Raw genomic sequence first — 13,052 nt, 5'->3', positions numbered from 1 at the left:
CTTTGAACATTTACAGTATGCTAAACTTTGTAAAACAGCTTTAAAAACTTTCTGTTTATTTAATCTTTACAAAATCCCCATGAAGAAGGTGCTGTTTTAATCCTTATTTTATGCCTGAGGAAACTGATGCTCAGAGAAGTTAATTAATTTGCCTGGTCACATAGTTATTAAATTGGTGGGCAAACCTAGGTCTGATTTCAAAGTTTATGACTTTAATTGTAATATTACCTCATTAATGTTAATTTTATGATGTGGGTTTTACATTCAAAATTATAATGTAATGTATTTTGTCTCATTTCCTAGGTTTTGATGATGATGGTTCAGAATTTCATGAACATGTATTTCTGGATAAATACCTGGAGGATTTTCCAAAGCAAGGACCAGTTCGCCACTTCATGGAGCTAGTGACCTGTGGCCTTTCCAAAAACCCATATCTGAGTGTTAAACAGAAAGTGGAACACATTGAGTGGTTTAGAAATTATTTTAATGAAAAACAGGACATTCTAAAACAAAGTGGCATAAAGTTCAATTGAAGATGATGGAAATTTTTATTTCAAGTTGGAGATTGATATTATTACTAAATAAAATATTTTTAGTAGAAATTTTTGTATATTATGTTAACTATTGCATCTGGTTTGAATGGTATAAATGTCAGATTATTTAAAATATATCATGGTAACTGAAAAATGTTCTTGCATAAAAAATTAGCATTTATAGATTCAACTAGTAATTCTTTTAAAAAAGAATATCTTAGAATTAGTAATAAGTTTAAAACAACTGCCTCTAACTTTTTTTTTTCATTCAGTGACCATTCTTTGAAATACAGTTATCCATATACCATTATATGATGACATCAGAGGGCTATAACAGTGAGATGATTTATAGACAGATTTATATGCATAGAATATGTGTATATATATATATATATATATACACACATATTTTTTCTGTATATGCATATTTATATTTTTTTATATTTCACAGTAAATTAACTACCCTTGCCTAAGTATGCATCACTGTAGAAAAGTAACCTTATAGAAATAATTTCTTATTCATGGATCAAAGAAAAAATTTTTCAAAACTGCACACTATGAATAAAATGTAGGCTGAAGTTAAAATAGAAGAAAATAACATGTTAAAAAAGAACAAAGGCTGATACTTAATGAGGTAAGCTTACTACCTTAGGATACTAGAAAATAGATGAAAAAAAAAAAAAGGAAAACTAAGATAAAAGCTGAACTTAATAAAAATAATACAGTAGAGAGGGTCCACAAAGTCAAACACTGGTTCTTTAAATAACTAATAAACTCAAATTTCTGTCAAGGTTTTTTTTTTTTTTTTTTAAGTAAAGAAAAGACCTTAGTAATAAAAATGGAGATAGCTATAGGTGCTGCAAAGATTAAAGATTTTTTGAAAGAGGTTGTTATGAATAACTTCACACCAACAAATTTGAAAACTTACAAAATGAACAAATTCCTCAAAACTATGCTATTAAAGTTAGTGAAGGAGAAAAAGAAAAAACAATAATAATTGTTAAAGAAAGCGGATTTCTATTTTTAAAATCTTTCCAGAAAGAAAGCAACAAGCCCAGACCATTTCTCAGAAGAGTGCTAAACATTTAGAAAGCTAATAATTCTAATCTCATACAAATTATTGCAAAGCACAGGAGAATAGGGAACAAACTCCAACTCAATTTCAAGAGGCTAGAAAAACAAGGGTAAAATCTCAATCACGGAAATACATTTGAAAAACCCAAAACAAAAGAGTCAAGTAAATCCAGCAATGAATAAGAAAGAAAAGATACCGTAATCAAGCTGAGTTTATTCCAGGAATGCAAGAGTTTTAGCAACAAAGGGGGGTAAAATCACTTCAAACGATGCAGGCAAAAAAGTTTGATAAAATTCAACAGTCGTTTCTAATTAAAAAAATACTAAATGAACAAACAACAGAAACAGACTCATACATACTGAGAACAAACTGATGGTTACTAGATGGGAGGGGAGTTGGACTGGTGAGAAAGGTGAAGAGATTAAGAAGTACAAATTGGTAGTTATAAAAGTCACAGGGATGTAAAATACAGTATGGGGAATATAGTCAATAATATTGTAAAAACTATAGCATCAAATGGGTACTAGACTTATCAGGGGTGTCACTTCATAAATAATATAAATGTCTACCCACTAAGCTGTACACCTGAAACTAATATAAAATAATATTGAATGTCAACTATAATTTTAAAGAAATAGTCACAGGGATATTTAATTTTGCATAGGAAATAGTTAATATTGTAATAACGGTACAGTATCAGATGGTTAATAGACTTACTGAGGTTACCACTTGGTGAAATATATAAAAGTCTAATCATTATGCTGTTTTGTACACCTGAAAGTAATAAAAACATTACATTAATAAAATACTAGAGGGCCGGCCAAGTGGCACATTGGTTAAGAGTTGGCTTGGGATGCCAGCTCTGAGCAGCAGGGCCCAGGTTCGGATCCCACATGAGGGCCAGTGATGCTTCGCCCTCTACAGCTAAGATGGTGAACTGTCGACAGCTCAACCTGCAGCTAGGCTGCCGCAAGTCGCCGGCGAAGGCATAGGCTGCAGTGGGGCTGGCTGGCAGCTGGCGTGCACTTTCGTGAGCTGCCATGAGCCACCGTGAGTGGCTCTCCAATGGCCGGTGAGCAACTGCCTCACCCGGGAAGAGCGCAATGATAATACCAACATGGGCCAGTGAAGCGACGTCCTCCACAACTAAACTGAAGAACAAAGACAACAACTTGTCTTTTCTCCTCCCCCAATTCCCAAATAAAATCTTTAAAAAATAAAAAATAAAATACTAGAAAATATGGAATAGAATTTCTTTAACCTAATAAATGACATTTACAAAAACCTACAGCAAACATGTTACTTTATGGTGAATCATTAAATCATTTCCTTTAAGATGATAAAAATTTATTTTCAACGTACTGGGAACCTAGTCTGTGCAATATATCAAAGAAAAGAAATATAAAAGCTGTTGGGGTTAAAAATTCACACTAAGGGAATTTCCAATGAACCACATCCTCTCTTTGAGTGTGGACAGAACTTGAGACTTGCTTCTAGCAAATAGAATATGGCAAAAGTGGGTTGTAGTCACTCCCTTGATTGGGTTATGTTCTGGGCAAAAGTGATGGAATTATTGCAGTATTGTGATTACATTACCCTATGTAAGACTCCTTGTTAGCCGATGGGGTGAGTATTCAACTGCCATGTTGTGAGAAGCCTTGTGAATGGGCCATGTGGAAAGGAAATGTGGGGGCACTAGGAACTGAGGGCAACCCCAAGCAGATAGCCAGCAACAAAAAGGGGACCTCAGTTCTATGGCTTCAATTAACTGATTCTACCAATAACCATGTGATCTAGGAAGAGAACCCTAAGCTCTAAAAATGACCACAGCCTAGCCGACACCTTGATTGCAGCCTTGTGAAACCCTGAGCAGATAGCCAGCTAAGTGACCCATAGAAACTAGGAGGTAGTAAGTGTATGTTGTTTTAAGCCACTAAGTTTGAGGTAATTTGTTATGCACCAAAAGATAGCTAATACAGATAGAACTGTCATTATTAGTCTATGTAGAAAACAAAAGAATCTATGAATTTCAAGAATTAGGAGAATTTAGCAAGTTTGCAGTTCATTTCTACATACAGGCAATAAACAAAATATAATTTCTAAGATACCATTTATAGTAGCATCAAAAAATGTAAATGAATACAATCTTCATGAAAGATGTAAGAATTTTATGAAGAAAACGTTTTAAAACTTGAATGAAACAGTAATAAAAAATATTCAAATAAATGAATAAGAAGTTCATGGATAAGAAGACTCAATATCATAAAGATATTCTTTCCAAATTTATCTACAGGTTTAATGCAGTTTCATTCAACATGCCAACAGGTTTTTCATGGAACTTCACAAATTTTTGGTCAATCATAGAGGAAAGCAAAGAACCCAAGAAGAGTCAAAATACTCTAGATTAGAAAAAGAAGAAAAAATGAGGTAAGAAAGTTGCCTTAACTTGTAAAGCTATAATAATTAGACAGCACACAGAAATAGTTAATAGATTGATGGAACAAAATAGGGAACACAGAAATAAACACATTAGAAACTTGGAAACTTGATACATGACCAAGTTGGTTTTGCAGATCAATGAGAAAAGAGTGGATATTCAATAAATGTTAGCACAATTGGTTATTCCTATGAAGGAAAAAACTAGGTTTTCTAATACACAATGTACAAAATATCCAATTCAGTTGGATTTAAAACTTAAATGAAAAAGATAAAATTTAAAACAAAAATACATGAGAATATGGCTCTGATGTAGGCCAGGGTTTAAGATATCAAAAACACAATCACTAAGGAAAAGATTAATAAGTTTGACTATGTTAAAATTTAGAACTTTTAATCAAAAAAGACAGCACCAAGAGTGAAAATACAAGCATGAAACATAGAGAAGGTAAATGCTCACATATAATAGCCAAATGATTAGTATATAGAATGTATAAAGAACTCTTAAAAACCAAATAGAAGAAAACAAACAACCCAAAAGAATATGGGGGAAATGACATAAACAGGAATTTCATAGAAGAGAATTATAAATGGCTAATGACAATATAAGAGAATGGGAGGGAAATGCAAATTAAGAACATATTAAGGTAACATTTGTACACTCTTAAGAAAGGAGAAAAATTAAAAGCTAGGCAATATCACTTATACATTGTTGGTGGTAGGAGTGTAAAATGGCAACCACTTTCAAAATTACATGTTTATAATATATACATATATACAGATGACATATATAAATATGCAATGTATAATTATACATGAAACAATGATCTATTTTAATATTTATATATAACTATATAATATAAACATATGATTGTGTATATATAACATATTTATAGAAGTATACTGCGGGTGCCAAAAAAAAATGTACACAAGTGGACACCTTTTGTCAACGTTGCTCAAGCAGTAGTTCGCCATAATCAGAAGTGTCTGGACGCTGATGGGAACCACTTTGAGCACCTCTTGTTATTGCAGAAGTCAAACGTGACTTGTATTCTGTTTTGTTATTGGTGTATATTGAGTATTACAATTTTAATACAGTTTCCCTTTCTTAAAATGTGTATACTTTGTTTGGCACCCTCTGTATATATATAATTACATAACCTTATGAACATTCAGCTCTGCTCTTGGAGCACATGCTGAAAGAAACCCTTGCCGATAGGTGCTGGGAGGCATGTACAAAAATGTTCAAAGTAGTAAAAATCAGGAAAGTACCTGTCACGTGGAGAGGTGATAAATAAATTGTGGTTTATTCATGCATTGGAACGCTATACAGAAGTGAAAATGATTAAAATAGAACTATATACATCATCATAGATGAATTTCAGAAACAATGTTCAGTGAAAAATAAGTTGCAGAAAAATGCATGCAATATTATACCATTTATCTATAAAATTCAAAAACAGAATTTTGAATATATTGCATAGAGCAATAAATGTGATTATAAAGAAAAGCATGGGAATGATGTGTTTTAGGGAGGCAGGGGAGATAGGGCATGGAGTTGAGGAGGGAAACAAGGAGTTTTGGCCCTATTACATTCTATTGCTCAAGTTGCATGGTAGGTTCACAGGGGCCATTTTATTATTATGCTTTAAAAAATTATATTACAGATATTCCTTTGTATGTAACAACATTTCATGATATTTTTAAAAATGAACACAAATGGGTACATAACTGGAAGATACGCAGAGCTTAGCCATAGTTTTGAAAAATGATGATATCTCCACAGTTGAGACAATGTTAAAAACATCCCTTATTTGGCCATTTACACACTTGATTGTAAAGAATGTATTAGCTTTAGATTCTGGCCTTGCTACTATTCTTAAAATTGCTCTAAAACTTGCTTGAGTAATCAGCTTTAAATTATGCAAATAAAGACAACAAAACCCTCTTAATCTTAAAGTTGCTTTTAAAGCCCATGCATTTAAACATGTATGCAGATTGACTATTAAATTAGGAAGATTTCATTCTAAGTAACCAAGTCTTAAGGGACTGAAGAAAACCTGCTTTCTAAAACATATTAATTCAAGGACTAAGCAATTTCTGAAAACAGCATGATTAACTGTGCCTTTTAATATTTCCTTGAACTAGAATATTAGTGATGGTAGCAGAGGATTGAAGTAGCTCATACTAGGAAAAGCAAGCAGCTGCTGGGATATGCTTGTGACTTAGAGCTGCTTTTTAAAAATCCTGTTAGCTGTAGAAGAAAGGAAGGACTAATGTTTTCTAAGAGCTCAGCAACATCTTTTTGAAGAATGAAATACAGGTGCTCCTTTTGAATGCAGTACAGAATTTAGAAAACAGACATGGTATCTGGCATAGTAATCCTAAGAGGGAGCATTTCGTGTATCTCATAGTGGTTTACCTTTATCAATTTTAATTCTGACAAATGGAACATTCCTGTCTTGCTTTTAAAATGGAATGCAACAGCCAGTCTAAAATAAATCATTAGCTTTGCATGCTGTACTGTTTACTGAACAGTTCAGAGGGTAAGGAAGCCAAATGCTCTGATCGTTTTTGCTTGCCAGCTCCTGAACTGTTGACAATTCTACAGTGCCCTTCCTGTATTTTTCTCTCCTGTCTTCTCTGCTTTGAAGTCAGAAACTTTGATTCAAATCCCTGTGTTACTATGAGTTGTGATTGTGAGAACATGACAACCTCTCCGCCTGTTTCCTCCTTTATAAATGATGGTTAGAACTCCTATCTCTTAGGATTTGTAAGTATTAGGACTGAATGAGGCAGTGTATATTACAGTGGCTGGCACATTCTATGTGCTTCAAAAATGATGTCAGGTTTCTTTCTCTGTTCTCCTCTCCAGGCCCCCAGTGTCAGAAAGGACATACAATGAGTCATTTTTTTTTCACGATTCAACATCTATTTGGAAATGGCAGCTTGCTCCTTTTATAGTTTCAGATCTACTTATCATTACCTTCCGTTGGTGAAACAAAATATTTAATTTTTATGATGTATATTCCTCATCCTCCAGTATCCATAGACAATCATTTCATCACTATTTTCATCAGTATGTAGTGGACCCTTGCTTTCATAGGTAGAAATGGGACAAGCAGATGCTGGGACAGGAGGATTTGCCCTGTGATGGCTCTGGGCTCAACCCTATACCTGACAGCGTAAGCTCACTCCTACGGGGAAGGAACTCAGCTCTGTCCAAATGACCAGATGCCCTTAATGAATGTTTTTCTCTGTGGTCTGCCTCGATATCTCTTTCAGTGTCCCCCCAAAAAACCAGAATAAAAATAGATCTTCCCACAGCAAAAACAAATGATGGTGACTAACGCTTGTGCACTATTTTTATTGCACGTAAAGTGTTTTCACACTGATCACTCCTTCATGAATTTGTTAAGCATGTCCTGAGCTCTGCTGTGAATGAGGCCTCAGGAGACACCCGAGTATAAATGCGTGGGCAACGTATGCCCTCGCCTTAAGGTGTCACCTGAAATGTCACTTCCTCAGAAAGGCCTTCTCTTCTTGCTTTATTAAGTAGTTTCTCCCTTCTTCCTGTCTAACACAGCACTCTGTTTCCTTTACAATATTTCCCTATCCTAATTTCCTTAAGGGTCGGGTTTTTGTCCGCTTCTGTCACTTCGGTGAAGCCTGGTGCTCAAGACCTAGCACCTCGCAAGGCCCCAAATAGGCGCTCAGTAAAACTTGTGGGTGAGTAGAAGACTGGACGAATGAAACATGCTCGGGGAAAGAGAAAGTTAAAGATTTCTCCAGTACGATGAGTGCCAAGGGAGAGAAATGGGTGAGGGTAAAAAAAGACAAGCATTTAATCAGCACATGTCAGCTGGAATCGTTGCCTTCCTGGAGGAGAGCTGTCTCAGGCCGGCACTGTCTGGTGGTGGTGGTAGGAGTGGGGTCGGGGAGGCTGGGTGGATCTGCCTAATTCTGGGGTGCAGAATTAGGAGGATCCCCTGCCCACAAAGAGAGATAAGTTTCATTCTCCCAAATCAGCTTTGCTCATAATAAAAATAACGTCCTGGTCTCTATATGCCCTGCTCTTTATTGTGTCTCGTACATGGCTCAGAACTTGGGGAGGAAGAGGCACCCTTTTGGTTGCCCTTTCTCATACTTTTTCAGCGAAATATCCAGTTCTTGGGTTATTCTTTCGTCTGCTCTCCTTATCACTTATAAAAATAGATTAAACTGACATGATCATAATTTAGGAAAATACTGTTTTTCTCTTTAGGAAAAGGAAACAGAAAAAAGGCAAATGGCTTACTTATCACAGCACAGAATTAGAAATCCCAGTCTGTGGCTGCCAAAAAATGAGTTCTAATGGCCAAAAATAAAAACTCTTTCATTAACTCTCTTCCTGGAATACAGAATATTAGTGTGATGAAATTTAATATGTCTGAAAATAAAGGTATAAATGGCTGCAGAATGTAAAATATGATCAAGTCACAATAGCCAAAAGGTGGAAACCACTCAAACATCTATCAATGGATGAGTGCAGAAACAAAACATGGTATGTACGTCAATGGACTATTATTCAGCCTTAAGAAGGGAGGAAGTTCTGACACATGCTACAGTATGGATGAACCTTGAGGATATTATGCTAAGTGAGGTAAGCCAGTCACAAAAGAACACATATTGTATAATTTCACTTACATGATGTACATGGAATAGTGAAATTAATAGAGATGGAAAGTATTAATAGAGATGGAAAGTATTGTAGAATGGTGGCTGCCAGGGCTGAGGAGGGAGGGAATGGAGAGTTTTTTGGGTTTTTTTAAAAGATTTTTATTGGGGAATTGGGTGGATGGGAACAGTGCTGGGGAATTGGGGGAAGGGGAACAGACAAGTTGCTGTCCTTTTGTTCTTCAGTCTTGTTGTGGAGGACATTGCTTCACTGGCCCAAGTTGGCACCGTCATTGCGCTCTTCCCGGGCGAGGCAGATCAGTCGCTGGCTTCTGGACGGCCGCTCACTGCGGCTGCTGGCCACTCACGCTGGCTGCTGGCTACATACGGTAGCCCATGGCAACCCACTGCCGCAGGGGCTGCAGCCTACGCCGTCGCCAGCTACTCACAGCAGCCCAGCTCCAGGTTGAGCTGTTGTTCAGCATCTTAGCTGTAGAGGGCAGTGTCACTGGCCCTCATATGTGGGATCCGAACCGGGGCCTTCTGGCGTCCCAAGCCAGTTCTTAACCACCGCGCCACTCGGCCGGCCCTGGAGAGTTATTTTTATTTAATGGTACAGTTTCTATTGGGGAAGATGAAAACTTCTGGGGATGAATAATGATGATTGTTGTACAACAATGTCAATGTACTTAATGCCACTGCTCTGGACACTTAAAATAGCTACATTTTATGTTCTATATAGCTTACCACAATATTATTTTTTTTACAAGATAAAGTGCAAACCATGTGTATAATAAAGATATTCTGGCCATTTGAAGAAAGAATGCTTTGTTCTTAAGTGAAATAGAGAACTCGATACCACCCCAAGAAAGAGCAGATGTTAGCTAAGGGCACAGGAAAGCTGGAAGGGGTGCAGTTCAGGGGCTCAGGTCAGTAGGGGGTATTGTTCCGTTCATGCTAGTCCATAGGTAATTACCATCATCTTCATCATGGTTGACATCCTCAAAGCCACTACGGACAGGGTCCTTCTCAGCTGCTGGCCTGGTGTTGTGTCCTTTACGTGTTTTTATCTCACTGAATTTTTGAAACATCCTCTAAGATAGGTGTTATTCACATTTACATGAATTTAATACATTTCTAGCACCCCTCAAGAATAGATTTTAGGGGCTGGCCGAGTGGCTTAGTTGGTTAAGAGCTTGCTCAAGAGTGCGAGTTCTAAGCAACAGTGTCGCCAGTTTGATTCCCACATGGGCCAGTGAGCTGTGCTCAAGCTGAGGTGCCACTGAGCTGCCAACCGGGGGCAGGATGACTCAGGCGGTGAGAGCTCGTGCTCCTAACAAGGTTGACTGTTCGAGATGGTGGGCTACACCTGCCCGCAACTAAAAACTGAATTCGGTACCTTGAGCTGAGCTGCTGCCTGGGTGGCTCAGGGGATAGAGCGTGCACTCTTAACAACAAGGCTGCCGGTTCAATTCCTGCATGGGATGGTGGCTATGCCCACCCGCAACTAATTGAACACGGCACCTTGAGCTGAGTGGCAGGACTGGACCTGGAGCTGAGCTTGCTGTGCCCTCCACAACTAAGATTGAAGGACAACAACTTGGCTGTTCCTCTTCCCCAATTCCCCAACACTGTTCCCCTCCCCCAATTCCCCAATACAATCTTAAAAAAAAAAAAAGAATAGATTTTAGGAACAATTATATGGATAATCTGGAGAAAAGGGAATAGGAATTTCTTCATTTGCATTCAGTGAGGTGTACTCATGGGGTGACCACAAACATCAGAACTTTGGAGCTATAGTTAATGTGTAGATGAAAAATCATTAAAGAGTTTAAAGAGTGGAATAACAAGACAATCAAAGAGTTTCAGAGGGCTAATTCAGTAGGGCTATTTGGAACTGATTGAGGGGGGGTAAATTAAAACAAGAAAGCTCAGTGGAGCAAAGGCCACAATGAAAAAAGAATTTTTCAAATGGAATGGCAAGTGAGAAACAGCAACTGAGAAGAGAAGTCATTTTTCCAGTGTCCTTATGGGCACAAGGAAAATTGTTCCTTTGGATTCTAGGTCAGCTTTTAATAATCCGGGGATGGGTGATTGCGGTAGGCTGCTGATTTCTGACTTTGAGTGTGTCTGTGTTCCCTATATTGTCACCAAGGTACCAGGAAAAGAAAAGGAAGGAAAGGAGTTGGGAGTGCCATACTTCTGGCTGCTGAACAATGCTTACGTGGGAAGGGAGTTTGAAATGTTATCCTAAAATGAAGTATCTGATTTAGATAGATTGAATTTCACCTTGTGAAATAGCTCACTGCTATCCATTACTGTGTATAATCAAGCGATTTAAATGAGATTAAGATCTTTATTAAACTTTCTGAGATATTAAAAATGTGGTTAATTAAGGCGTTGACATATTAAGCTACAAACTGGCATTTACAGTCTTTGGTCACTTCTACAGCAAAGCTGTTAGCCTAACTTGGAGGTGAAGGCCAAGCTAATAGGAGTCAGGAATTAGGAAGTATGAAGCACAGAATTCCCAAACTGAGAAAGACGAATATCTTTTTCTAACTCTCTCATTTTATAAGTGTGGAACATTGAAGCCCAAGTATGTTGCCAGTGGTTTTACAGCTCATTAACGGCAGAGCTGAGACAAGAACCTCAGACCTCAGGCCAGGGACCCTTTCCACTGGATCAGATTTCTCCTTTACACCCATCAGTACCTTAAGCAGGTAAAATTATTTTCTGAATGAACACCAATTAATTCAATAAACTCACAAAATAAAAGAAGAGAAATAGAAGGCAAATTGTTTTTAAAACATTTCAGCATTTTGTAAAAGCACATGGTTTAGATGAAGAGTAGTCCAGTATTAGGGGAAATTCTGAATAAAAGTCAAGTCCTCCACATAGCTTTGATCAGGAGGATGTGGTTTTTAATGTATACTATGAAAATTGTACTTCAGATGAAGCTTATTCTTATTTTTAGTTAATATTTTTATCTTACTTTTGAAATAATTTTAGGCTTACAGAAAATTGCAAAAATAGTGGAAGCTTATGTATACCCTTCAGCCAGTTTCCCCTAATGTTAATAACTTAACATAACTGTAGGTCAATGATCAAAATCAGAAAATTGACATTGATATGATACTATCAATTAAAGTAGAGACCTCATTTGCATTTCACCATTTCCCTCCCTAATGTCCTTTCTGTGTTCCAGGATATGACCCAAGGCACTGCATTTAGTTTCTGTCTCCTTAGTATTCTCCAATCGGTGCCAGTTCCTCAGTTTTTCCTTGTCTTTCATGGACTCTTTTTAGGAGCACAGGTAAGCTATATTGTACAATGTCCAGCTGTACAAAAATTGGGTTTGTCCAATGTTTTTCTCATTTTTTGACTGAGATTACAGGTTGGGGGAAGAATACCACAGAGGTGAAGTGCCCTTGTCATTATTTGAAATCAGGGGCACATAATTTCAACACGTGTTGCTGGTGATGTTTACCTTGGTCACTTGGTTAAAGTTGTATCTGCCAGGTTTCTCAACTGTAAATGATTGGTTTTCCCTTGGTAATGATAAATATCTTGAAGAAATAGTTTGAAACTACGCTAACATCATTTTTCTCCTCAAACTTTTGCCCACTGATTGTAGCATCCATCGGTGGACTTGCTGACAGCAATTATTACTGCAGCATTCTAACGGGGATTTTGAATTTTCCTTATTCCTCTACATTAGTTAGAATTCTCCTGTAAGGGAGAGTTACCCCATTCTCCCCTACATTTATTTATCCAATTATTTATTTATATCAGCATGGACTGATGGATATTAATTTGGTTCAATGGGTTATAATCTAATATTATCATTTATTTTGTTGTTCAAGTTGTTCCAGCTTTAGCCTTTGGGAGCCCCCTCAGATTGGCTCTTGTGTCCTTTTGACATGCTCCAGTCTTTTTAGAGCACTTCCTTGTTGTCTCGTAACACAAGATGCTCCAGGCTCATTTTGTCCCTGCCCCAGTCCTGTAATCAATCACTTCTCTAAGGAGCCCTGGTTTTTCTCCCTGGAGAATAACACATAGAAACCAAGATGTGTACACTAGGTGAAAGCTAATCCTTTGATGATTGTAAAGCTTACATGTCAGAAAATGTACCAATATAGGATCATGCAGTATTTTCAGTAATAATTCTGAAGCAGAGCAGCAAAATATATATGGGTTAGCTTTAAATAGTTTAAAATATTCAGTTTGCTCCAAGATGTGCTTTAGACATGAAAGCCAATTATATCAAAGTTGGAAAAGTGCTTTTTCTTTCTAAAGTGCTCCCTTATTCTTTAGCAGGAATATTAATGTTCTCTTTTCTGTCTCATATT

The 13,052-nt window shown here is 37.0% G+C and overlaps 1 protein-coding gene across 1 annotated transcript in view; it reads left to right on the top strand.

Annotated features, from left to right (window-relative positions):
- MRPS31 (mitochondrial ribosomal protein S31) overlaps positions 1 to 1,323 on the top strand; it is a 34,998-nt gene extending 33,675 nt beyond the window's left edge. The window contains exon 7 of the mRNA XM_019651756.1: positions 304 to 1,323. Coding sequence (XP_019507301.1) covers positions 304 to 533 — 230 coding nt within the window. The 3' untranslated portion in view covers positions 534 to 1,323. The remainder of the gene's footprint in view (positions 1 to 303) is intronic.
- Positions 1,324 to 13,052: the final 11,729 nt, after the last annotated feature.

This window comes from Hipposideros armiger, unplaced genomic scaffold (genome assembly GCF_001890085.2).
Source record: "Hipposideros armiger isolate ML-2016 unplaced genomic scaffold, ASM189008v1 scaffold_165, whole genome shotgun sequence".
NCBI lineage: Eukaryota > Metazoa > Chordata > Mammalia > Chiroptera > Hipposideridae > Hipposideros > Hipposideros armiger.
This window is presented reverse-complemented; position numbering and strand designations above follow the sequence as displayed.